The sequence below is a fragment of the Microcaecilia unicolor genome, chromosome 8 (assembly GCF_901765095.1).
Source record: "Microcaecilia unicolor chromosome 8, aMicUni1.1, whole genome shotgun sequence".
Classification (NCBI taxonomy): Eukaryota; Metazoa; Chordata; class Amphibia; order Gymnophiona; family Siphonopidae; genus Microcaecilia; species Microcaecilia unicolor.
Genome location: NC_044038.1, coordinates 90,866,814 through 90,892,423, shown reverse-complemented (window position 1 = coordinate 90,892,423; position 25,610 = coordinate 90,866,814). Strand labels below are relative to the sequence as shown.

Below are 25,610 nucleotides of genomic sequence, written 5' to 3'. Positions count from 1 at the left end.
ACAGGTATGTATCTTAATTTTCTCCGAGGACAAGCAGGCTGAAGATTATCACTGATGGGGTATCCCTAACTCCCAGGCTCACTCGAAACAACAAACATTGGTCACTGGGCCTCCGCAACGGCGAGGACATAACTGAAGTTGACCTGAAAAGAAAACATAAATAAGTGATAGTGGCAGCCTGGAACAGATAAAAATGGGCCTAGGAGGGTGGAGTTGGATTCTAAACCCCGAACAGATTCTGCAGCACCGACTGCCCAACCGACTGTCGCGTCGGATAGCCTGCTTAAGGCAGTAGTAAGATGTGAAGGGGTGGACTGATGACCACGTTGCAGCCTTGCAATCTCTTCAATAGAGCTGACTTCAAGTGAGTCACTGACGCAGCCATGGCTCTGACACTATGAGCCGTAACATGGCCCTCCTGAGTCAACCCAGCTTGGGCATAAGTGATGGAAATGCAATCTGCTAGCCAATTGGAGATGGTGCATTTTCCAATGGCGACTCCCTCCTGTTGGGATCGAAAGAAACAAACAATTGGGCGGACTGTCTGTAGGGCTTAGTCCGCGCCACGTAAAAGGCCAATGCTCTCTTACAGTCCAAGGTGGGTCTCCACCTGCCTCGAAGACGCCTGCTGTGCAGGCCCACCGGGACCGACCTCTTTCGGACCCGACCCCGAGGAGGCGTGTGGATTCCACATCCTCCTCGTTGGTGCCAAGAGTACCAATGCCGTGCCTCGAGCGAAGGCTAAGAAGCATCGCCACTGATCTCCTTCTAGACACGATACCGGGAGCTCTGGGGCGTTGAAGGATTCGGCACCCAGGAAACGTTGACGCCGGGAGGACCGCTCGCCCTCCATTCAAGAGGTGTCAGTGGCGTCGGGTCTTCGGACAGCCCAGTACCGCGCTTCCTCATCCCTTGCAGATTCTGCCTCCAGCTCCTGCACCGGCCCCACAGCCTTCCCGGCAGAGACTCTGTCGAGCGCCCTCCGAGCCATTCTCCCAGGTCTCCTGGAAAGCCTGCTGCGTCAGTCCTGTTCCGGTAGCTGGGGTGCTTGCGCCCTCGGTACTGCTGATGGAGCGGTGGCTGGGCTCTGTGCTGTGGTGGCGGTCTCCGACCCGGTACCGCTCCCGGCATCGGCTGCCACCCAGATCGATTCCCCGTGACATTGCTGGAGGGAGCTTCATCGCCACTGGCACTGGAGTTGACTTCTCAACATCGTCATCGAGGACGTGGTTCCTCAGCGCAAGATGGGCCTAGTGTCAGACTGCAGTCCGAGAACTCTTGTCCGATACCAAGGAGGATACCTCGTGGGAAGAAGAGGAGGATCCCAGGTATTTCTCTTCTGAGGAGTCTTGTGGTCTTCCCTCTGATCCTACTCCTTCTCCAGAAAGAAAGTTTTCTCCCCCGGAGAATCTTTCTTTCTATTCATTTGTCTGGGAAATGTCTGTGGGCATTCCCTTCCCTGTGGTGTCTGTGGATGAGCCCAGGACTGAGATGCTCGAGGTCCTTGACTATCCGTCGCCACCTAGGGAGTCATCCACTGTCCCTCTGCATAATGTCCTTAAGGAGACATTGCTAAGGACCTGGATGAAACCATTATCTAATCCCACCATCCCCAAGAAAGCTGAGTCCCAATATCGAGTTCACAGAGAACCTGAGTTCATGAGGACGTAGTTACCTCACGACTCTATGGTTGTGGATTCCACTCTCAAGAGAGCCAAGAGTTCTAGACATTTCGCCTCGGAACCCCCGGGACGAGAATCTAGAACTCTGGACTCTTTTGGGAGGAAGGCCTACCAGTCCTCTATGCTCGTGTCCAAAATTCAGTCTTACCAGCTCTACACGAGCATTCACATGTGGAACAATGTGAAGCAACTGGCGGACTTGGTGGATAAGTTCCCTGTGGAGCTCACCAGGCCTTTTCAGGAGGTGGTCAGGCAGTTGAAGGCGTGTCGCAAATTCCTGTCCAGGGGTATTTACAATACTTTTGATGTTGCATCCAGATCCGCTGCTCAAGGTATACTGATGCGCAGACTCTCATGGCTGCGTGCCTCTGACCTGGACAATCGAACCCACCAGCGGCTTGCGGATCTTCCTTGCCGGGGGGATAATATTTTTGGGGAGAAAGTCGAGCAGGTGGTAGAGCAGCTCCACCAGCGGGAAACCGCCTTCGACAAACTCTCCCACCGGACGCCTTCAGCATCTACCTCAACAGGTAGAAGGTTTTTCAGGGGAAGGAGGACTGCTCCCTATGCTTACAATAAGCGTAGGTACAATCCACCTTCCCGACAGTCTTCTCAGGCTCCGCCCCAGCACACTCATTCGTGTCAACAGCGTGTGCCTAGACAGGCCCCTGCAGCTCCCCAGAAAAAGCAAGGGACGGGCTTTTGACTGGCTCCAGCTGAGCATAGCCGCCATAAAGTACCTCTGCCGGACGATCTTCCGGTCGGGGGGAGGTTAAAATATTTTCACCAAAGGTGGCCTCTCGTAACCTCCGACCAGTGGGTTCTTCAATTAGTCCAGTCAGGGTACTCCCTCAATTTGATCTCCAGACCTCCAAATTGCTCACCGGGAGCTCAGTCCTTCAGCTTCCAGCACAGGCAGGTACTTGCAGAGGAACTCTCCTCCCTTCTCTGCGCCAATGCGGTCGAGCCTGTTCCACCAGGGCAAGAAGGGCTGGGATTCTATTCCAGGTACTTCCTTGTGCAAAAGAAAACAGGGGGGATGCGTCCCATCCTAGACCTAAGGGCCCTGAACAAATATCTAGTCCGAGAAAAGTTCAGGATGGTTTCCCTGGGCACCCTTCTTCCCATGATTCAGAAAAATGATTGACTATGCTCTCTGGACTTAAAGGATGCTTATACACACATCCCGATACTTCCAGCTCACAAGAAGTATCTTCAATTTCGTCTGGGAACTCAACACTTCCAGTATTGTGTGCTGCCCTTTGGGCTCGCCTCTGCGCCCAGGTTGTTTACAAAATGCCTGGCGGTGGTTGAAGCATCGCTTCGCAGACTCGGAGTGCACGTGTTTCCTTACCTCGACGATTGTCTGGTGAAGAACACCTCAGATGCAGGAGCTCTACAATCTATGAAGATGACTATTCAACTCCTGGAGCTACTCGGAAATTACCCAAAGTCCCATCTCCTTCTAGTTCAGAAACTAGAATTCATAGGAGCTCTGCTGGACTCACAGACGGCTCATGCCTATCTCCCAGAGGCGAGGGCAGACAATCTTCTGTCTCTTGTCTCCATGGCCAGAGCATCTCAGCAGATCACAGCTTGGCAGATGTTGAGACTGGGCCATATGGCTTCCACAGTTCATGTGACTCCCATGGCTCGTCTTCACATGAGATCAGCTCAATGGACCCTAGCTTCTCAGTGGTATCAAGCCACAGGGGATCTAGAGGATGCGATCCAGCTGTCCACCGCTTTTCACAATTCCCTGCAATGGTGGACGATTCGATCCAATTTGGTCTTGGGACGTCCTTTCCAAATTCCTCAGCCACAAAAAGTGCTGACAACGGATGCATCCCTTCTTGGGTGGGGAGCTCATGTCGATAGACTTCACACTCAAGGAGTTTGGTCCCTCCAGGAAAGAGGTTTTCAAATCAACCTCCTGGAGTTGTGAGCGGTCTGGAATGCTCTAAAGGCTTTCAGAGATCGGCAGTCCTATCAAATCATTCAAATTTGGACAGACAATTAGGTTGCCATGTACTAAATCAACAAGCAAGGGGGCACCGGATCTCGCCCCGTGTCGGGAAGCCGTCCAGATGTGGCTTTGGGCACGCCAGCACGGCATGCTTCCTTAAGCCATGTATCTGGCAGACGTAAACAACAGTCTGGCTGACAGATTGAGCAAGATAATGCAACCTCATGAGTGGTCATTCAACTCGGGCGTCGTACGCAAGATCTTCCGAGAGTGGGGCACCCCCTCGGTGGATCTTTTTGCCACTCAGCTCAATCACAAGGTCCCTCAGTTCTGTTCCAGACTTCAGGCCCACTGCAGACTAGCCTTTCTCCTGTATTGGGGGAAGGGCCTTCTGTATGCGTATCCTCCCATACCTCTGGTGGGAAAGACTTTGCTGAAACTCAAACAAGATGGGGGGACCATGATTCTGATTGCGCCCTTTTGGCCGTGTCAGATTTGGTTCCCTCTTCTTCTGGAGTTGTCCTCCGAAGAACCGTGGAGATTGGAGTGTTTTCCAACCCTCATCACTCAGAATGAGGGGGCGCTTCTGCATCCCAACCTCCAGTCTCTGGCTCTCACGGCGCCGTAGACTTCGCCTCCTTGGGTCTTTCTGAGGGTGTCTCCCGAGTCTTGCTTGCTTCCAGGAAAGATTCCATGAAGAGGAGTTATTCTTTCAAATGGAGGAGGTTTGCTGTCTGGTGTGATAGCAAGGCCCTAGATCCTCGCTCTTGTCCTACACAGACCTTGCTTGAATACCTTCTACACTTATCAGAGTCTGGTCTCAAGACCAACTCCGTAAGAGTTCATCTTAGTGCAATTAGTGCTTTTCATTATTGTGTAGAGGGTAAGCCTATCTCTGGACAGCCTTTAGTTGTTCGCTTCATGAGAGGTTTGCTTTTGTCAAAGCCCCCTGTCAAACCTCCACCAGTGTCATGGGATCTCAATGTCGTCCTCACCCAGCTGATGAAACCTCTTTTTGAGCCACTGGATTCCTGCCACCTGAAGTACTTGACCTGGAAGGTCATTTTCTTGGTGGCTGTTACTTTAGCTTGTAGAGTCAGTGAGCTTCAAGCCTTGGTAGCCCATGCTCCCTATACTAAATTTCATCATAACAGAGTAGTCCTCCGCACGCACCCTAAGTTCTTACTGAAGGTGGTGTCGGAGTTCCATCTGAACCAGTCAATTGTCTTGTCAACATATTTTCCCCGTCCTTGTACCCGCCCTGCTGAACGTCAGTTGCATATATTGTTATTTTGAGTGAGCCTGGAGGCTAGGGATACCCCAGTCATGGGAATAAGCAGCCTGCTTGTCCTCAGAGAAAATGAAGATACATACCTGTAGCAGGTATTCTCCGAGAACAGCAGGCTGATTGTTCTCACTTACCCGCCCACCTCCCCTTTGGAGTTGTCTTTGTCCTTGTTTGCTTTGCTATCGAACTGTCGGGACTCTCATGCGACGGGTGGGAAGATGGCCGTGCGTGCGCGCTCGAAAGCTCTAGCAAGCTTTGTTGCTAGGAAGATTTCCATTTGGGGGGGCTGCCGTGGACGTCACTCAGTTGTGAGAACAATCAGCCTGCTGTCCTCGGAGAATACCTGCTACAGGTATGTATCTTCATTAAAGCGAACAACTAAAGGCTGTCCAGAGATAGGTTGACCTTCTACATGCTGATGGTAGGCACTGATTGCACTGAGGTGCACTCTTACGGAGTTGGTCTTGAGACCAGACTCTGACAAGTGTAGAAGGTATTCAAGCAGGGTCCATGTAGGACAAGAAAAAGGATCTAGGGCCCTGCTGTCACACCAGATGGCAAACCTCCTCCATTTGAAAGAGTAACTCTTTTTCGTGGAATCTTTCCTGGAAGCAAACAAGACTCGGGAAACACCCTCCTAAACACCTAAAGAGGCAACTTCTAAGTTCTCAATCCAGGCCGTGAGAGCCAGAGACTGGAGGTTGGGATGTAGAAGCGATCCCTCATTCTGAGTGATGAGGGTCGGAAAACAGTCCAATCTCCACGGTTCTTCGGAGGACAGAAGAAGAGGGAACCAGATCTGACGGGGCCAAAAAGGTGCAATCAGAATCATGGTTCCATGGTCTTGCTTCAGTTTCAGCAGAGTTTTCCCTACTAGTGGTAAGGGAGGATACGCGCACAGAAGGCGTGTCCCCCAATGCAGGAGAAAAGCATCTGACGCTAGTCTGTCGTAGGCCTGTAGTCTGGAACAGAACTGAGGGACGTTGTGATTGATCTGAGTGGCAAAAAGATCCACCGAGGGGGTGCCCCACGCTCGGAAGATCTTGTTGACAACGTCCATGTTCAGTGACCCCTCATGAGGTTGCATTATCCTGCTCAGTCTGTCGGCCAGACAGTTGTTTACGCCTGCCAGGTATGTGGCCTTACGAAACATGCCGTGATGGTGAGCCCAAAGCCACATCCAGATGTCTTCCTGACACAGCGGGCGAGATCCGGTGACCCCCTGCTTGTTGGTGTAGTACATAGCAACCTGATTGTCTGTCTGAATTATAATAATTTGATTGGACAACCGATCTCTGAAAGCCTGGAGCACGTTCCAGATCGCTCGTAATTCTAGGAGGTTGATTTGAAGATCCTTTTCCTGAAGGGACCAAGCTCCTTGAGTGTGAAGTCCATCTACATGAGCTTCCCACCGCAGGAGGGATGCATCTGTCGTCAGCACTTTCTGTGGCTGAGGAATTTGGAATGGACGTCCCAAGGTCAGATTGGATCAAATGGTCCACCACTGAAGGGAATTGTAAAATTTGGTGGAAAGATGGATGACATCCTCTAGATCCCCTGTGGCCTGGCACCACTGAGAGGCTAGGGTCCATTGAACTGATCTCATATGTAAGCGTACCATGGGAGTTACATGAACTGTGGAAGCCATGTGACCTAAGAGTCTCAACATCTGCCGAGCTGTGATCTGTTGAGACGCTCTTGCCAAGGACACTAGGCCAGGAGATTGTCCACCCGTGCCTGGGGAAGATAAGCTTGAGACGTCCGTGTGTCCAACAGAGCTCCAATGAACTCCATTTTCTGAACCGGAACAAGGTGGGACTTGGGATAATTGATTACAAACCCCAGTAGCTCTAGCACTTGAATAGTCATCCGCATGGACTGTAGAACTCCTGCCTCCGAGGTGCTCTTCACCAGCCAATCGTCGAGATAAGGGAACATATGCACTCCCAGTCTGCGATGTTGCGACAACAACTAGTCATTTTGTGAAGACCGTGGGCGCAGACATGAGACCAAAGGGCAGCACACAATACTGAATGTGCCGAGTTCCCAACTGAAATCGAAGATACCTCCTGTGAGCTGGAAGTATCGGGATGTGAGTATAGGCATCCTTTAAGTCCAGAGAGCATAGCCAATCGTTTTCCTGAATCATGGGAAGAAGGGTGCCTAGGGAAACCATCCTGAACTTTTTTCGAACTAAGAATTTATTCAGGGCCCTTAGGTCTAGGATGGGACGCATCCCCCCTGTTTTCTTTTGCACAAGGAAGTACCTGGAATAGAATCCCAGCCCTTCTTCCCCTGGTGAAACGGGTTCGACCGCATTGGCCTTTAGAAGGGCAGAGAGTTCCTCTGCAAATACCTTTGTGCTGGAAGCTGAAGGATTGAGCTCCTGGTGGGCAATTTGGAGGCTTGGAGACCAAATTGAGAGTGTATCCTAACGGACTATTTGAAGAACCCACCGGTCGGAGGTTATACTAGGCCACCTTTGGTGAAAAAACTTCAACCTCCCCCCGACAGGCAAGCTGTCCGGCACGGACACTTGTTCCGAGGCTATGCTGCACTGGAGCCACTCAAAAGCCTGTCCCTTGCTTTTGCTGGAGAGCTCTAGGGGCCTTAGGCGCACGGCGTTGACGAGAACGCACATGCTGGGACTGAGCCTGAACCGGCTGCCGAGAAGCAGGAGTGTACCTATGCCTGTTATATTTATTTATTTATTGTTTGCATTTGTATCCCACATTTTCCCACCTCTTTGCGGGCTCAGTGTGGCTTACAATAAGATAAGAATAATGAAAATACATTTGTTACAACTTGGTTATGGGTTATATTGTACAAGTTATGCGAGATAATCGAATTATCATTAGGAATATCACAATGGGACGTCAACATGAAGCTTAAGGGCAGTGTTATAGGAATAGGGAGCACTCCTCTTCCCTCCAAAAAACCTCCTGGAAGAGGAGGCGGTAGCAGAAGACATCCTGCGGGAGAGAGAATCGATGGCATCATGATGCTTTTTGATCTGATTGACCATGTCCTCTACTTTTTCTCCAAAAAGATTATCCCCCCCCCCCCAGCAAGGAACATCCACCATTTGCTGCTGGGTCTTCTGATCCAGGTCAGAGACACGCAGCTACTTGGGATGCTACATCAAAAGTGTTGTGTTGTAAGACCCCCTGGCCAGGAATTTGCGACACGCCTTCTGCTGCCTGACCACCTGGTGAAAAGGTTCCACAAGCTCTGGAGGAAGTGCTTCAACTAAACTGGACAGTTGCCTCACCGAGTTCCATAAGTGAATGCTCGTGTAGAGCTGGTAAGTCTGGATCTTGGCGGCGAGCATAGCGGCCTGATACATTCGTCTCCCAAAAGAATCCAAGGTCCTAGACTCTGGGGCGCCGAGGCATAGTCTCTAGTACTCTTGGCTCTTCTGAGAGCAGAGTCCACCAACATGGAATTGTGAGGAATTTGGGCCTTCACCATTACAGGCTCTCCATGGACTCTGTACTGGGATTTTTTGGGGACCACTGGATTAGAAAGAGGGCAAGACCAATTCCGCATCAGCACTTCCCTGAGTGTATTATGCAGGGGGGCCGTTGCAACCTCAGCAGGTGGAGAAGGATAATCCAGGACCTCAAGCATCTCAGCCCTAGGCTCATCTACAACCTCCATAGGGAATGGAATGTCCTTAGACATTTCCCGCACAAAGGATGAGAAAGAAAGACTCTCAGGTGGAGACATCCTAGTTTCAATTGGTGGAGTAGGATCAGAGGGAAGCCCACATGACTCTTCCTCCGAAAAGTACCTGGGGTCCTCCTCCTCTTCCCAAGAACACTCCTCATTGGTGTCGGACAAAAGCTCCCTAAGAGCAGCCCGAAACCGAGCCTGTCTCAACGTCGAGGATCGACGACCTCGTGGGGGGTATCGAGGAATCAACCCCTGCCTAGACTACAGTGAAGCTTCCTTCACCGACATTGAGGGGGAATCAACCCGGGTGGCAGCCGACGCTGGTACTGCAAGCGGTACCGAGGACGGGGACCTCTGCACAGGTGATGGTCCAGATGCCGCCTCCACAGTCGGTACGGAAGGCGCAAGTGTTGCCACCCCTCTCGGCTGGACTGTAGTGATGTGCTCCCAGATACCTGTTGTTTGTAGTCGTGGCGAATATCCAGGGAACACTCACTCACAGCCGAGGGAGTGGAACAAATAAACTAACCTCGTCCTTTGCTCTCAAAGAATAAAGGAGGAAAAGAATCTAAGTTTAGGATTTGTTCCTGAAATGGAAGAGCCGCACCTTCAGATTTGCAAATTATCTTTTTCTTTACTGAATACAAATGCAAACAAATTTTCATTCAAATAAACTCAAATTCACAATTAGTGTGAGGCTTAATAGAACTGCGATAACATATTCAACATTCAAATGTAGTTTTACATGTATACCCTTAACTTTTTCTGTTTCAACAAAATCACCTAAAAAGGCAGAAAAGAACCTTTTTAGATAAATATTTAAATTGTCTTTTTATCAAAATCAGATATTTGTTTGAATACTCTTTCCTTGCTATTGATGTGAGAATTTGAGTCTTTATGGTATTCTGGATGTTTGTGCAGGGATTCCACTTGAACCCAGAACAATTAGGCAAGTCAGGAAAACATGGATTTTTTTAAATATTTGATGTTGTTCTGTTCTTTAGTTTTCCCTTAAAATGTTGTAAACCAAAAAAACTTATATGTCCTTCAACACCCTTTGCAAATGTCACTTAGCTGTGGTTGAATTTATTTAGGTGAGGTCTTTCTTGCGTCGGAGCTCAGCCGGAACACTTCAGGGGATAATTCACCAATCTCGTCTCCCTAAACCTCAGTTTTTTCTTTCTCACTCCATGTTCACAGCCCTTCTCTTCAGCTCACCCAGTCTCCCTGGCAACTCACCCCCCCCCCCCAGAGGATCTGACATCACTCAATCAGCTTGTCAGAGAAAGACAGTTTTTTTTTCTCTGATCTGTTTAGAATCTCCCTCCCCCATAGAAGTTACTGCAAAACTTACTACACAGAGAATTTCAAAGTTAATTTTAACCTGACGTGTACCCAAAACAGCAAGAAAACTTTTATAGTACAATCCCCACTTAATCATGGTTTATTTCTTGAAAAATAAAACCATATTTAAGAAACATCTCACACTTTCTTCAGCTAACTCTATTAACAATTCCCAAACTAAACTTTAAACCTTTTCCAGTCAGCAACATCCACCAAAACATCCACCAGCCAGGAAAAAAACATTTAATATATGTTACCATATATTACACAAGCACCTCCGACACTGAAGCGGGCTGGCGTATCAATCCCACCAGAAGCTGTGGAAGAAGGGCCCGGATGTGCTCGTTGAGAGCTTCCATCGGAAAAGGCTGGGGGCCGGTGCAGGAGTCGGTGCTGGAAACTGAGGGGGCTCAAGAGCTGGTACCAGGCTGCCAGATGACCGACGCACCGGCACTTCTTGTATGGAGGGTCAGCGATCCTCCCGGCGCCGACGCTTCTCTGGTGCTCTCTCCCTCAGCTCCCCGGAGCTCCCGGTACCGTGAATGGAAGGAGATCGATGACGATGCTTCCTAGCCTTTGCTCGACGCCCGTCATCGAGACTCCTCGGTACTGAAGAGGAGGACGTGGAATCCTCACGTCTCCTCGGGGCCATGTCCGACAAAGGTCGGTCCCGGGGGGCCTGCATAGCAGTAGGCCTCGATGCCTTGCTGCTCCCAGCTCGATGCGGTCGCTCGGCAGCCATTACCTGAGCTCTCTGTGTCGCTGCTTCCTTCGACGTCGATGCCAATGCCGCCGACCTCGGTACTGATGTTGATGCCGACGTCGAAGGACTGGACTGATCAGAAAAAAGTCTCTCACGCTGAGCTTCTCGAGCCACTTGGGTCCGTTTCTTCATCAACTTACACAGCTTACAAGCAGCTGGAAGATGATCGGGCACAAGACACTGTAGGCACCACGTGTAGGGGTCGGTACCCGAGATGGTCCGATTGCAGCGAGTACAGCGTTTGAAGCCGCTGGGAGTCTTCGATGACATGGGTGGGAAAATAGCATCCACAAAATCAAAAGGCTCGATGGTGCCAAATAAAAAGGCACAAAAAAGGAAAAAAATACGCGGCCGAACAGCCTAAGGGCGGCCGCAATGAAAAAGAAAGGAAACTTCAAAGAGGAAGAAAAAAACTAAAAAGTAAAGGAAAACAAACTACCGTATTTTTCGGACTATAAGACGCACCGGACCATAAGACGCACCTAGGTTTTAGAGGAGGGAAATAGGAAAAAAAAAATTTTCCTCTTTCCCTCCTCTAAAACCTAGGTGCTCCGGTGCGTCTTGTCCGGGTTTTGGACCTCCGTCCCGTACTTACAGGATTCCGTGTTCCCGGGTGGTCTAGTGACGTCGGGGCAGGAAAGAGCCCCCTCTTTCCTGCCCATCGCGCTGCTCTCCGTGCTTCTCAATGCTTTCCGACGGTCTCGGCGAGATTCAAAATGGCCGCCGAGATCATTTTGAATCTCGCCGAGACCGTCGGAAAGCATTGAGAAGCACGGAGAGCAGCGCGATGGGCAGGAAAGAGGGGGCTCTTTCCTGCCCCGACGTCACTAGACCACCAGGGAACATGGAATCCTGTAAGTACGGAACGGAGGTCAAAAAACGCTACCTTCGGACTATAAGACGCACCCCCCATTTTCCTCCCAAATTTTGGGGGAAAAAAGTGTGTCTTATAGTCCGAAAAATACGGTACTTTTTTTAAATATCTGGGTAGAGGAGAAGAAAAACAGAAAAAAAGGCACGATAAACGTGAAAAATGGTTCTCCTGAGCCAAAAAAAGGGAGTAGCAGCAAAACACAACTCTCCTGAAGCGCGGATCAAAAAGAACTAAAGTCACATGCTCGCGTCACAGACGGGAAGCTGCTCGCGCATATGCGGTGCGGTGCGTTTTGGCCCGCGCAACCAGCGTTCTCGAAGTTTCATGTTTTTGAAGAGTTCCGGCCTCCTGGGCCATCGCAGATGACGACCCATCAGTGATAATCTTCAGCCTGCTTGTCCTCGGAGAATGTAATGTTATGTTATATTACACCAGTTCTTGTATTCCATGCAAGAACTATATCTATGCAGTTCAAGGCCAGATTCCATAAAAACAAGAACCAGACCAATTTGTCCGGGAATTACAAAGAGAATTATAACAAGCAACAGACCCAGTTAATTAAACAGCAAATAAACCAGCTATACAGAATAAAAGTTAGCGCCTTATTTAACAAATTACCACCATGCTGTACAACATCTTATTCTGGAAAGGACATCAATATAGATCGAAAAAAAGATAGTATACAAACAACAGGCACAACTAAAGTCAGAAGTATCCAGATACTTATGGTCAGTGGCGTAGCCAGACCTGACATTTTGGGTGGGCCCAGAGCTAATATGGGTGGGCACTATGTATATAAGTGAGAGTAGCATTTCTTGAGATACTCCTAAATAATGCCTTAAAGTGCACTTGATGAAGGATTTCTAATAAACAGTCTGCCCAACAGCTGTCCACTAGCTATATAAACCGCATACATACTCAAAGCCTATGTAGCAAACTTTAACACCACCAATTCTGAACACACAAATACTAATAACAGTACCTTTAAAAAGGCAGCAGTGAATATACACAACAGCAATATGTGTCTCACTGGAAAAGTCAGACTACTCAGACTGATATAGATCCCAATACAAACCACATGCCAGAAGAATCACTTTGGTCACATGCAGAACACAGACCAACCCTCATCAATTGCCCAGCATCAGCTCTGTCCTTCCCTACCCCTCCATTCCTCCCTGTAGCCCGACATCAGTCCTACCCTTCCCTTCCCCACTCACCTCATCCATCCCTATAACCTGGCATTAGCCCTACCCTTCCTTTCTTACCCCCCATCCATCCATCCCCGTAGCCTGGCATCAGCCCTTCCTTTCTCTACACTACCCCCCCCCATCTATCCCTGTAACCTGGCATCAGCCCTCCCCTTCCCCACACCCATCCTGTACCTAGGCATCAGCCCCACCCTACCCCTCCCTGTAGCCTAGTGTCAGCCCTGTCCTACCCCCTACTCATCCCACCATAGTCTGGCATGTCTGAAGCACACCACTGCAGAGCCCACCCCCACCCAGAAACCTACCTACATTAAATATAAAACTTTTTTTTTATTATTTTAAGCTGGGCACAGCAGAGAACTTCCCCACCGCAAAACTCGCCAATGTAAAAAGACATACAACTTTATTATTATTATTATTTTAACCTGGGCATTGAGTGCATTCCCACCCAGAACATTAATTGTTGATGGGTTTATGGGTGGGGATGGGCTCTACACTGCCTAGGGGGGAAATGCATATTTAATGATTCAATTCCCCTAGGCTGTGTGTGAAGAGCCCACCCTCACCCAGAAGCCCACCACCAGCAAACACTCACTGTACATGTTAAAAAGCGTTTATTTTACCTGGGCAGCTGAGCTTCAAACCAAATTTGTATGCATGTGGTGGCAGGTGCAGACTCCGAGAGCTTTGCAGACTGTGCTCCATATTCTGACTCCTGTTCCTGTTTGGGGCCATGGGTGAGTGCTGACTCTGGGGGTCTCACTCCCAACTGAAGGCTGACCCAGGCAGCAAGGGCCCAATAACGTCTTTTCCCTTCAAGGAGCAGAACGTCGAGAGAGCTCATCTCAGCCACCACAGCGCACTCTCTGGTTTAAGTGGCACTGCGTGCAAGCAGGAAGACAGCGGCACCGCGTGAACTAAAGTGACGGTGAATGCGCATAGGCGCCGTTTTTTCAACAAATCTATTTGGGGGAGCGACCGCTCCCCCTGTGCCCCCCCAGCTACTTTAGAAATGGCAATTCCCCTCTCTTTTACTGCTAGAGTATTACAGAGGAGGTACAGGTTGGTGAAATGGGAATCCTCAGCCCTTTCATTTTAGCTGAAGTGGGACGAGATCCGAAGAAGATTCTCACTGTCTGTAAGGCCGAAGGAGGTTAGGGATTCTACCCCCCCACCCCACGCGTGTGTGTGGTGTGGTCTGTGGTGTGGTGTGGTGGGGGGGCGGGGATGTTAATGTTAAATTCTGCCTTGCTGAAGATGTTGGGGGTCAGATGAGAAGGGTTTTCAGTTTCTGATCTGCAGCAGTACTAAGAGACCACAGTTTTCTACAAGTTTTGAGGTGGGTAGGAAGATTACTCGGATCCGTAGCCCTGCACTCACCACCCTCCTGTAGGGCTCGGAGCCCCCCCCAGCAAAGGCTCACTTGCAATAAGAGAAACAAAAGTCGGCTCACGAGCCACATCCCGATCACTTTCCCTCGGGTCCAGCCTGCCAAGCAGCTGAGTCAGAAAAGTTTTAAAGGGGCAGAAGCAAAGGGGGGGGGGGGGGGAGTTGAGGACCGTTAAGGAGTGTAATTGTTAGTGACTTTTGTTATGTGAGTTTGCATTTAAATTGGTGAATAAAGGGGCAGAAGCGCCGCTGAGCCAGGGCAGAACTGAAAGGCTCAGGCTGTGCAGCACTCTCACTGCAGCCTAACTGGCACCTAGAAGACCAGCACCGGATTGGAGGAGCAGGCCAAATTGGGTGGGCCTGGGCCCATCCAGGCCCACCCGTAGCTACGCCCCTGCTTATGGTGGTTCCTAGGGAAACTGTACTATGAATTAATTTTAAAACTTCCACAAACAGGACCCACATTGTTCAGCCTGCTGAATAAAAGTGACAGAAAAGGAAGCAGCAGCTGAGAAGAACTGCTCACTGATTCATCCTGCCAACTGGAGACCTGTGCATAAGGGGGTAGGAGGATATATAGATTTTTGTAGATGGTGGTGACTCTGGTTTTACTCCCTTCCCCTTATTTTTTCTGCCAGTAGCTGACTTACTGGGGCAAATATCTGTCTGGGGAGCCATTGAATTAGCACATCTGAGAGGGCCTTTCCTACACATTTGGACCCTAGGCACATGCCTATTTGCCTGTGTCGTATTCCTGCCTTGCAGATATCTTGTTATGATTTTGCGGTATATCAAGATTAAATTGAACTTAATTGACCTTGAACGTGTCCTCCAAACAAATATACAAGAAAACCTTGAATAATCTCTGCCAATTACCTATTCTGTTGAAATGGAGACTTCCATATCATCAAGCTGATCAATCCATAGACTGGTGGGTTGTGTCCATCTACCAGCAGGTGGAGATAGAGAGCAAACTTTTGCCTCCCTATATGTGGTCATGTGCTGCCGGAAACTCCTCAGTATGTTCTCTATCTCAGCAGGTGGTGGTCACACACAGCAGCAGCAGCTCTGGCTAGGCCTCCAAGCCTAATCCTTAGGTTTTGTTGAGGCCTGGGGTTGAGGGCTCTTTTGAGCAAGTGCAAACCTGGTGGTGCCAGGTCCCTCCTTTTCTCCCCCCTCCCGCTGGCTCCGTTTAAAAAAAAAAAAAAAAAAATATATATATATTTTTAAACGTCTTTAAAGGCGTTTAATTCGACGTTTCTTTAAACTTTCATTGCAGCTACTCACTGGGACACCAGTTCGTTACAGCTCGGAGCGGCAAGCAGGTAATTTTACCTTTTTATAGCGGGCAGGGGGTTCCCCGATTCTTCTCCTCGTGGCAATGGCGTCGGAGGGCGAGGGCGCAAAGGGTCGCTCCCCGGATCGCTGGTGCGCTTCTAGAGGGGATGCGGGGGTTTTACAACCTGATTCGCCCTTGATGGGTGATAGTTTAGTGACCGATGAATGTCCCGGTCGTTCCTCCGGCGTGGCGGTTTTTTCCCGCCATAAACGCCCATCCCCCGCTCCTCGCCTCCGCCATCTTGGCCGGCCACGCGGCTCGGACGGCTTCTTCGGGGCCGCCCTTGAGGTTGGAGACATTAATGCCATGAACGCCCTTAATTTGGGCGACGGCACAAAGCGGCTAAAGTTAAGCGCCGTTCTTCCCACGCGGCTCCTTCACGGAGTTTCGCGCCGGACGCCATTTTGGATGCGCAGCATGTCTCTCCCCCGCTATTGCAAGCGCCGGTTGAGAGTGCGTCTAGGGCTGTTGCCCAGGCTGCGGAAGTGCACAGTCTGGGGGGTTTCTCCCCCGAGTTTGTTTTGCTGCTGCATCAGGCTTTCCTCATGCAAAACGCTGCCCCTGCTCCCTCTTCTGATAAAGAGGTTGAGGTTCCCAGAGGTAAACGCCCTCGGGTTGATTTCCAGGCCTTGGAGGACTTTTGTCTCCTCCGATGTAGATGAGGGCAGCGTGTCTGAGGTCTCCCAACGATCCTTTGCGGATTCCTTGGAGGAGATAGATCCCCGCTCGGATGGAGCGGATGACCCCTCTGCAGCGCGGCTTTTTAGCCCAGAGGATTTGTCCAACCTGTTGTTACAGGCCATGGACACTTTGAAGATTTCCTCTCCGGAGGACGTCTCTCCCTCAGCCCCTGTTGGCTCTGCCATTATGCTGGGGACGAAGCGCCCGCCTAGAACCTTCCACGTGCATGATGCCATGCACACCTTAATTGCGGCTCAATGGGATGTCCCGGAAACGAGCCTTAAAGTGGCTAGGGCTATGTCCCGCCTCTATCCTTTGGCTGTGAGTGAACGTGAGGCCTATCTGTGGCCTACCGTGGATTCTTTAATCACTGCGGTGACTAAGAAAACGGCGTTGCCGGTGGAAGGTGGCACGGCCCTAAAGGACGCCCAAGACAGAAGATTGGAGGCGGCCTTAAGGTCGTCCTTGGAGGCAGCTGCTTTAAGTTTGCAGGCCTCAGTTTGCGGCTCCTATGTGGCCAGGGCGTGCCGGACTAGGGTGCAGCGGGCTTCCCCCTCGGATCATTCCTTGAGGGCTGATTGGCCGGCCCTGGAATCGGGCTTAGCCTATTTGGCAGACTTGCTGTATGATGTCTGGAGAGCCTCAGCTAAAGGCATGGCTCAGACAGTCTCTGCGCGGCGGTGGCTTTGGCTGAAACATTGGTCTGCTGACCACGCCTCTAAATCCCGCCTGGCTAGATTGCCTTTTAAAGGCAAGCTGCTCTTTGGGGTCGAGCTGGACAAAATCGTGACCGATCTCGGCACGTCTAAGGGCAAGAAATTACCAGAGGTCAGGGCTCGGGTTAGTACTCGTCCCGATACCTCCATACCGCCCGGGCAAGTCGGGTTCCTCTGCCCCCTCTTCCTTCAAGAGGAATTTCTCCCCCAAGCAGCATTCCTTTCGCAGAGACCGCCGTCCCGGAGGTGCTCCCTCCGGTCCTCCCCCAGGGTCTCGTACCCAATGACGGGGCCTTGGTCCACGCCCCAGTGCAGATTGGAGGACGGCTGTCCTCGTTTCTGGGCGAGTGGACCACTATAACTTCAGACGCGTGGGTGCTGGAAGTCATCAGAGACGGCTACAAGCTAGAGTTCTGCCAACCCTTAAGAGACGGGTTTGTACTCTCTCCCTGCAAGTCTCCGGTCAAGCTGTGGTAGTGCAGCAGACCTTGGACAACCTGATCCGCCTGGGTGCGGTCGTTCCGGTGCCAAAAAATCAGATTGGCAGGGGACGTTACTCCATTTACTTTGTGGTTCCAAAGAAAGGAGGTTCTGTCCGGCCTATCCTCGACCTCAAAGGGGTCAATCGGACCTGGAAAGTGAGGCACTTTCGCATGGAGACTCTCCGCTCTGTTATAGCGGCAGTGAAGGCAGGAGAGTTCTTGGCTTCCTTGGACATCAAGGAAGCGTACCTGCATATTCCCATCTGGCCTCCTCTCCAACGCTTTCTGCGTTTTACAGTCCTGAGACGACACTTCCAGTTCAGAGCCCTCCCTTTCGGGTTGGCTACTGCTCCGCGGACCTTTTCCAAAGTAATGGGGGTCATAGCGGCCTTCCTGCTAAAGGAAGGAGTACAAGTCCATCCTTATCTGGACGACTGGTTGATCCGAGCCCCCTCTTATGCAGAGTGCGGCAAAGCTATGGACCGGGTAGTTGCTCTTTTGAGCTCCCTGGGATGGATCATCAACTGGAAGAAGAGCCAGCTGCGCCCGACTCAGTCCCTGGTGTATCTGGGAGTTCGATTCGACACCCAAGTGGGCAGAGTGTTCCTGCCAGACAATCGGATTGTCAAGCTTCAGGCTCAGGTGGACTAGTTCCTAGTAGCCTCTCCTATTCGGGCTTGGGACTACGTGCAGCTGTTGGGCTCTATGACGGCCACGATGGAAGTAGTGCCCTGGGCCAGGGCTCATATGAGACCACTACAGCTATCTCTGCTGCTGCGCTGGACTCCGATGTCGGAGGATTATGCTGTGCGCCTTCCCGTGGACCCAGCAGTGCGCAAGGCGCTGAGCTGGTGGACGCAGACAGACAAGTTGTCTGCAGGATTGCCTCTGGTGACCCCGGAGTGGATTGTCGTCACGACAGACGCCTCTTTGATGGGCTGGGGAGCCCACTGCTTGGGAAGGACAGCGCAGGGGCTCTAGTCTCCTGCAGAGGCAAGTGGTCTATCAACCTCCTGGAACTCAGAGCCATTCGCTTGGTGTTATTGGAGTTCATCCCGGTACTCGTGTTGAAGCCTGTACGGGTCCTGTCGGACAATGCCACGGCTGTGGCCTATATCAACCGCCAGGGAGGTACCAGAGCGCCCCTCTAGCCAAGGAGGCTATGAGTCTTTGCCAGTGGGCGGAAGCGAACCTGGAGCAGCTTTCAGCGGCCCACATTGCCGGAGTCATGAATGTCAAGGCGGACTTTCTCAGTCGCCATACCTTGGAGCCCGGAGAGTGGCAACTATCTGCTCAGGCGTTCTTGGACATCACGAAGCGCTGGGGCCAGCCGAGCCTAGATCTGATGGCGTCATCGGCCAATGGCCAAGTGCCGCGCTTTTTCAGCAGAGGACGGGACCCTCGATCCCTGGGAGTAGATGCTCTTCTCCAACAGTGGCCGACACAAGAGCTCCTCTATGTGTTCCCGCCCTGGCCCATGTTGGGCAGGGTGCTAGACCGGGTGGCAAAGCATCCCGGCAGGTTAATCCTGGTGGGTCCGGATTGGCCCAGACGTCCCTGGTATGCGGACTTGTTCAGGCTCTCAGTCGACGATCCTCTGCGGCTGTCAGTGGAGCAGGGCCTGTTACATCAGGGTCCCGTGGTGATGGAGGATCCCTCTCCCTTTGGTCTTACGGCCTGGCTATTGAGCGGCAGCGTCTGAGGAAGAAGGGCTTCTCAGACAAGGTCATCGCCACTATGCTGAGAGCGAGGAAGCGCTCTACTTCTACTGATTACGCCAGGGTTTGGCGTATCTTTGCAGCATGGTGTGAAGCAGGCTCACTTTCTCCCTTCACTGCTCCAATTTCTTCAGTGTTGGCGTTCCTGCAAGAAGGTCTGGAGAAAGGCCTGTCGCTCAGTTCCCTTAAAGTCCAGGTAGCGGCTCTGGCTTGCTTCAGGGGCCGCCTGAAGGGTGCTTCCCTGGCTTCGCAGCCAGATGTGGTGCGCTTTCTCAAGGGAGTTAATCACCTGCGCCCTCCTCTGCACTCAGTGGTGCCTGCGTGGAATCTCAACCTGGTGCTAAGAGCATTGCAGAAGCCGCCTTTGGAACCCTTGTCGAGGGCATCTCTGAAAGACCTGATGTTGAAAGCAGCTTTTTGGTGGCTATCACTTCAGACAGAAAGAGTTTCCGAGCTCCAGGCGCTCTCATGTCGAGAGCCGTTTTCTGCAGTGCACTGAGGCAGGAGTGACTATTCGCACAGTGCCTTCCTTCCTGCCCAAGATTGGTTCTCGCTTTCCATGGAATCAGCAGCTCTGTCTCCCTTCCTTTCGTAGGAGGACTACCCAGAGGAGTACTCCGCTCTTGAATATCGGGATGTGAGACGAGTCATCATCGATCTTGGAAGTGACCAATGATTTTCCGGAAATCGGATCATCTGTTTGTCCTGTTTGCAGGTCCTCGAAGGGTCTGCAGGCTGCTAAGCCTACAGTGGCAAGATGGGTCAGGAAGCCATTGCAGCGGCTTATGTGGCCGCGGGGAAGGTGCCGCCTATCCAGCTGAAGGCTCACTCCACGAGAGCTCAGGCGGCCTCGATGGCAGAGGCCGGATCCGTCTCCTTGGAAGAGATATGCAAGGCGGCAACATGGGCTTCGGCTCATACATTCTCCAAGGCATTACCGTTTTGACTGTGGCATGCACGGGCGGAGACCCGGTGTTGGAGCTTCAGTGTTGAGGTCAGGGATTTCTATGTCCCCGCCCTGGGTGAGTACTGCTTCGGTACATCCCACCAGTCTATGGATTGATCAGCTTGATGATATGGAATGGTAAAATTATGTATAATCATACCTGATAATTTTCTTTCCATTAATCATAGCTGATCATCCATAGCCCTCCCAGATATCTGTACTGTTTATATTCTGTTTGAATTTTTAGGTTCAAGTTTAGCCTTCAGTTACTTAAGGAGGACTTCGTGTTCAAGTTCTTCTTTCACTTGGATTCTTCAAGAGTTGAGACGACTTTGTGTTACAGTGAGCTGCTGCATTCCTCTCCCTCCGTTTTACGGGGCTGGATTGAGACATAAATTCTGCCGGCACTCCCTCCCGCTTCGTGCGGCTGTAGGGCACTTTGTACCCCTCCCGCTTCGGCGGTGTTAGGGTCGTCCAGCTCGGACCTCCCCGGTTGCGGTTGCAGGATAAGCCAGATCCCCCCCGCATCCGGCGGGTGTGGTGTCCCCTCCCCCCCTCCGCGGGATGATCTGGACGGATTCCCCTCCCCCACTTGTGTGGGGATGAGCTGGGTTAATTCCCCTCCCCCCGTTTCGGCGGCTGTGGTGAGCTGGGCAGAGTGTCCCTTCGTGGTGTAATCTCTAAGTGCTGAGTCCTGCTGATGGAGCTTTGGATATCGACATACTGAGAGTTTCCGGCAGCACATGACCACATATAGGGAGGCAAAAAGTTTGCTCTCTATCTCCACCGCTGGTAGATGGACACAACCCCCAGTCTAATGGATTGATCAGCTATGATTATGGAAAGAAAAATTATCAGGTATGATTATACATAATTTTTACCTTACATACAGTTAAAGCTGCCACCGATAAAATTAAGGATGTATTGGAGAAACATTATTATCTTTGGTGTGAGAGCACTCCTGCATGAACATTGGCCTAGGTTTTATTAGAACCACACACATTTGAGAAACGAATCTCATTTTCTGTGTTCTTCATGAAATCCTCTTATGGTCCCTTCTAACCCTGTGTATTTCTATGATTCTGTCCATTAACATACTCATATTTACCTGTTTCTTGTATAAAACGAAGGAATGGCTGAAGTTGCTAAAAACATTTCTGACATGTCTAAAGCTGTTTTAATTGATGCTTCAAGTCTCAGTGTCTTAAAAGCAGCTAACCATGATAATCATTCTGCAGACCTCAGACGGTGTAACATACCTGCCATCAGAGTCACTGGTGAGCGTGAAGTTCTTGTTCAGGACGCTGTGGGCCCGTACAAATGTGCACTGGGTGCGCTGCCCCTGGGCACTGTCGCAGCTGACTGATGATGTTATATAACCCCTGGCTGTCCGGCATCTGAGTGGTGGTATTTGGGACTATGATGTCACTTCCCTGTCTGGTTTGTCCACCAGACCTTGGCTTCCGGGTATCCACCTCCTGTCACGACCTTAAGGGTGATTGAACTCTGCTGCTGATCCAAGAGGGCAAGGATCAGGTGGGGGTCCCTGTAGGGTGCTGAAAGGCAAGATGGGAAAATAAAATGTCAGAATAAAAATGGTAAATAAAATATGGGAACTGAGTGAGCTTCTTCACTTTCAGCCCATGCTAATCGGTAGTACTGCTTCATAAAAAGATCTCAAAGTGAGTATGAGTTTGGATCTAAAGACCGATAAAAATGGAGTAAATGGGATATTTGGAGATAGTTTGTTCCACAGAGAGGCAACAAGAAGAAATTAAGGAATCAAAAAAGACTTGAGCAGGAGCAAAGCAAGGGAAGCAAAACTATGAATATATTTGTTTGCACATAACAGAACTGTCAAGTAATAGTGGCATCTGGTAGGAAGCCAGTATAGAAAGAATAAGAAAGAAGAACTAGGGAAGTAACAGAAGCTGAGAAGATAAAGTACAAAATTAGATAGAGACAAATAGATTTACAATACTCCAACTAAAAAGTAAGGAAGCATGTGAGATTAAATGGGAGAGAATGGTATTTCCAAATCTTGTAAAAGATGCTGACAGAGAGAGCTGGAAGTTAGATCACTGGGGAGGCATCATAAGACAGCACCCAACCTGAGTAAATGGAGCAGGAAGAGTGTGTAAAATCATAGAATCCGTGGAGGAGGATGACAGGACATATGATGGTAGTAGGGAAAGACGTGAACCTCAGTTTTAGAGACATTCAGAGTAAAAGTGGTGAGAACATCGAAGAGAACATTGCAAGAAAGACATGCAAGTGAAGGGAAGATGAGGAAGAGCAAGGTGAAATAGATTGGGTGTCATTCAAAGCGTTAATAAAAGCAGCTACAAAGACAGAGCCAAAGTTATAGAGACAGATAGATGAAAGGGAGAAACCAGGGAGCTCACCCTTGAGACCCAGGAAGAGAGCCAGCATTGGACTGGAGATCCCTTCTCTGAGTCTCTAGAGAAGAGACAGAAGGCGGTTAGGATTGGGGATCTCATCGCTTGGACTCAAGAGGATAGAGATAGTGAGTGTGAAGCCGGGTTTCCTTTACTCAGGCTCTGGAAGGAGATAGAGTGAGTGAGAGTGAAGGCAGGGTCAGGGATTTTTCCCCAAACCTCAGTACCAGAAAGAGGATAAGGCCAGGCAAACAAATGGGCTCCAGCAGCAAAGAGGCATTATATACTTTAGACTTAGAATCTAATAGAGAAAATATAGGTGAAATTTTACAATAAAAATATAATTTCCTTAATATTCTGTTAGTTTTCACATGTAATCATACTAATGGGATTCAGTAAGGTGCCTTTCATCTAAGCATGAGACCAATGTGCTGAACAAGGTTATATTTCAGAAGCAGGCATGCAGCCATCATTGGTGTGCAGTGGTCTAGCAGAACACTTCTGCTGCTTAACCAACATGAACGTTTCCATTGAGGAGGGAAACAGGAACAATGCTATTACCCTATTACAGTAGAGTGAATGGAGAAAAAGACTTGCCTAAGGTCACAGGCAGCGTCAGTGACAGAGCTGGAATTAAAATAAAGATGGGGAAAGAAACATTCAGACTTGAATCCCAGAGGAAGTTGCTTGTGTGTCAGAAAGAAAAACAAAAAGATGAGAGAGAAATTTACCTGCTATTACCAGTTGTATTCTTGAAGTGGTGCTGCCAATCTGAGTGTTGACAGTGCAGGTGTAGAGGCCCCCATCCTCCAGTCGGAGGTCCATCAATCTCAGGGACGCATTTCCCTGCGGGAATTTCTCAGGGAAGAGCTGCGTCCGATTCCTGTACACCTTGTCCTGCAGGTCCAGCTGATCCTTTTCATAATAATAGCTGTGCACCACCATGTCTCCCCGGCCTTCCTGGCTGTGCTGCCACGTAACCACCAAGAACTGATCATTCAGCATAGACGCGGGGAGAAAGTTACAGTCTAGTGTCATGTCACTGCCGTATAGTGCTGGGGTGACTGTAATTGGACTCAGCAAATTCCCTGCACCATGAAGCGGAGAATGAGGTTAATACCAAAAGTACTAATGAAGCACTAGGTAGCACAGCAAGTTCTTCCATGATTAGGCAAATAAGTGGTGGCCTAAGGCAGTGCTTCTCAACCCAGTCCTTGGAGCACACCCAGCCAGTCAGATTTTCAGGATATCCACAATGAATATACATCATCCAATTAAGTAACCACTATAAAAAATCTTTATGCAAAACCTATGTTTATTTTCTATATAAATATATACATTAATTTTTATTAATTTTTAGCATATCCTACTTTCCCATACCATACATCATTCATACCATTCATACCTATCTAGTACATTATTTCACTGTTATCTAGTGGTTTGTTAATTCACATATGAACTTAATGTCTGAGTTCCTCAGTACGCGTTCTTAACTTCAGTCTTTCAATTCCACCAGTAATAATGTTTGAAACTAGATATATTAATTAGTGCTGTCCTGTTTCACTGTACCCAACAATGTCCACTCCTTTGTTATTCCACAATGGTGTTCTTTTTCCAATTACAAATCCTGCGTAACAGGGTTTAACAGCAGTGATCTGGGAAGAAATCAGTTGAATATATGGCTACGCAAACAGTATAGTCAGTCTATAAGGATATAGCTTATGAGGACAATTTCACAGCACAAGACTGTTATGCCCTCCCTCTGACTCGAGTTAGTTCCAGCCCGACCTCTTCTCCCACTCCCACAACAGTGCTTCGCCTGCCCCTCGCCTTCCTGCATGCCGCCCAGAATTTACAAATCATCTTACCAGGGTCCCGGCGGCAGCAGTGAAAGGCGAGCAGGCTTGGCGAGTCGGCGCTTCAGCGGGCTGCCTTTCCTTCTCTTGGCTCTCAGCTCTGCCTCTGGTCCTGCCCTTGCGGAAACAAGAAATGAGGGCGGGGACCAGAGGACAGAGCTGAGAGCCAAGAGAAGGGAAGGCAGCCCGGTGAAGCACCGACTCGCCGAGGCCTGCTTGCCTTTCCACTGCTGCTGCTGGGACCCTGGTAAGATTACTTTAATTCTGGGCGGCATGTAGGAAGGCGAGGGGCAGGCGAAGAGCATCTGTTGTGGGAGATGGGAGAAGAGGTCGGGACACAGCGGGCTGTATTCTGGCTGGGAGCTTCCGGTTCCGGGGGGGGGGGGGGGGGGGATACTATGCATGATGCAGCGCCCTTGAAAGCAGGCGCACCCCTGCGGTGCTTATCCCGCTTACCGGGTTGGGCCAACCCTGTATCTATTGGTAGAGAGCTGATGCGAGGTTGGGTCCAGGATTATAGGTGGAGGGAACGCTACCGGAGTTAAAGAGATGGGCATTCCTAGCGTGTTTATAATGGGGGCTTTCATCGGAAGGATTTATTTTGAAGAAGTCGGCCTATAGTTGCTTATGAACGATCTGAGTAATACATTGGGTATCTTGTTTTCTCTCTAGTTGAATATATATTAATCACATTATTTATACAATTCTGTAAATATTGTGCATATCCGGTGAGCACACACATGGATGGAGTCCAAGCGGATCCTGAGTGGACACTAGTTTATGTGTGTAAGTCCAGCTAGGCACACACACTGAAGTCAACTTTATGGCTAGCATAAGTGCTCACTCCTAACTTATAGGTACGTATCTACCCTGTTAGGCTACTATATAAGGAAAGTAGGCACCTACATTTATGGAAGAGGCACTTAATTATAGACATCTGGTTCTAGAATTGCCCTCTTTTGGGATATTAGTGTACATTTACCCCTGCCATTGACCTAAATGTAGCAGGTAGGCAGGCAACTTTTTTTTTAACTCATGTTTATTGACAATACACAAAACAGGGCAATACTTATCATTACAGAGATACAGTACAATACCAAACATACCCTTGTTCAGTTTAGATAACATTGGTCAACATTTTGTAACATTTTCAACCTCCCCCCCCACCTTCCTCCCTCCTCCCCCAAACTCCCTCCCCCCCCCCCCCCACCCACTTCAGGAATTTAACACTCTACTACGAGCTACTGGAGGTCAAGTTGTGTCCCAAAAAAGGTTGCCCAAACT

At 49.9% G+C, this 25,610-nt stretch overlaps 1 protein-coding gene across 3 annotated transcripts in view; it reads right to left on the bottom strand.

Moving 5' to 3' along the window:
• LOC115476473 (CD276 antigen-like) overlaps positions 1–25,610 on the bottom strand; it is a 174,961-nt gene that overhangs the window by 88,264 nt on the left and 61,087 nt on the right. For all 3 annotated transcript variants that reach the window (XM_030212868.1, XM_030212869.1, XM_030212867.1), the window contains 2 exons: positions 23,202–23,558; positions 21,331–21,627 (listed from right to left, as the gene is read on the bottom strand). In XM_030212868.1, coding sequence (XP_030068728.1) covers positions 21,497–21,627; positions 23,202–23,558 — 488 coding nt within the window. In that variant the 3' untranslated portion in view covers positions 21,331–21,496. The remainder of the gene's footprint in view (positions 1–21,330; positions 21,628–23,201; positions 23,559–25,610) is intronic.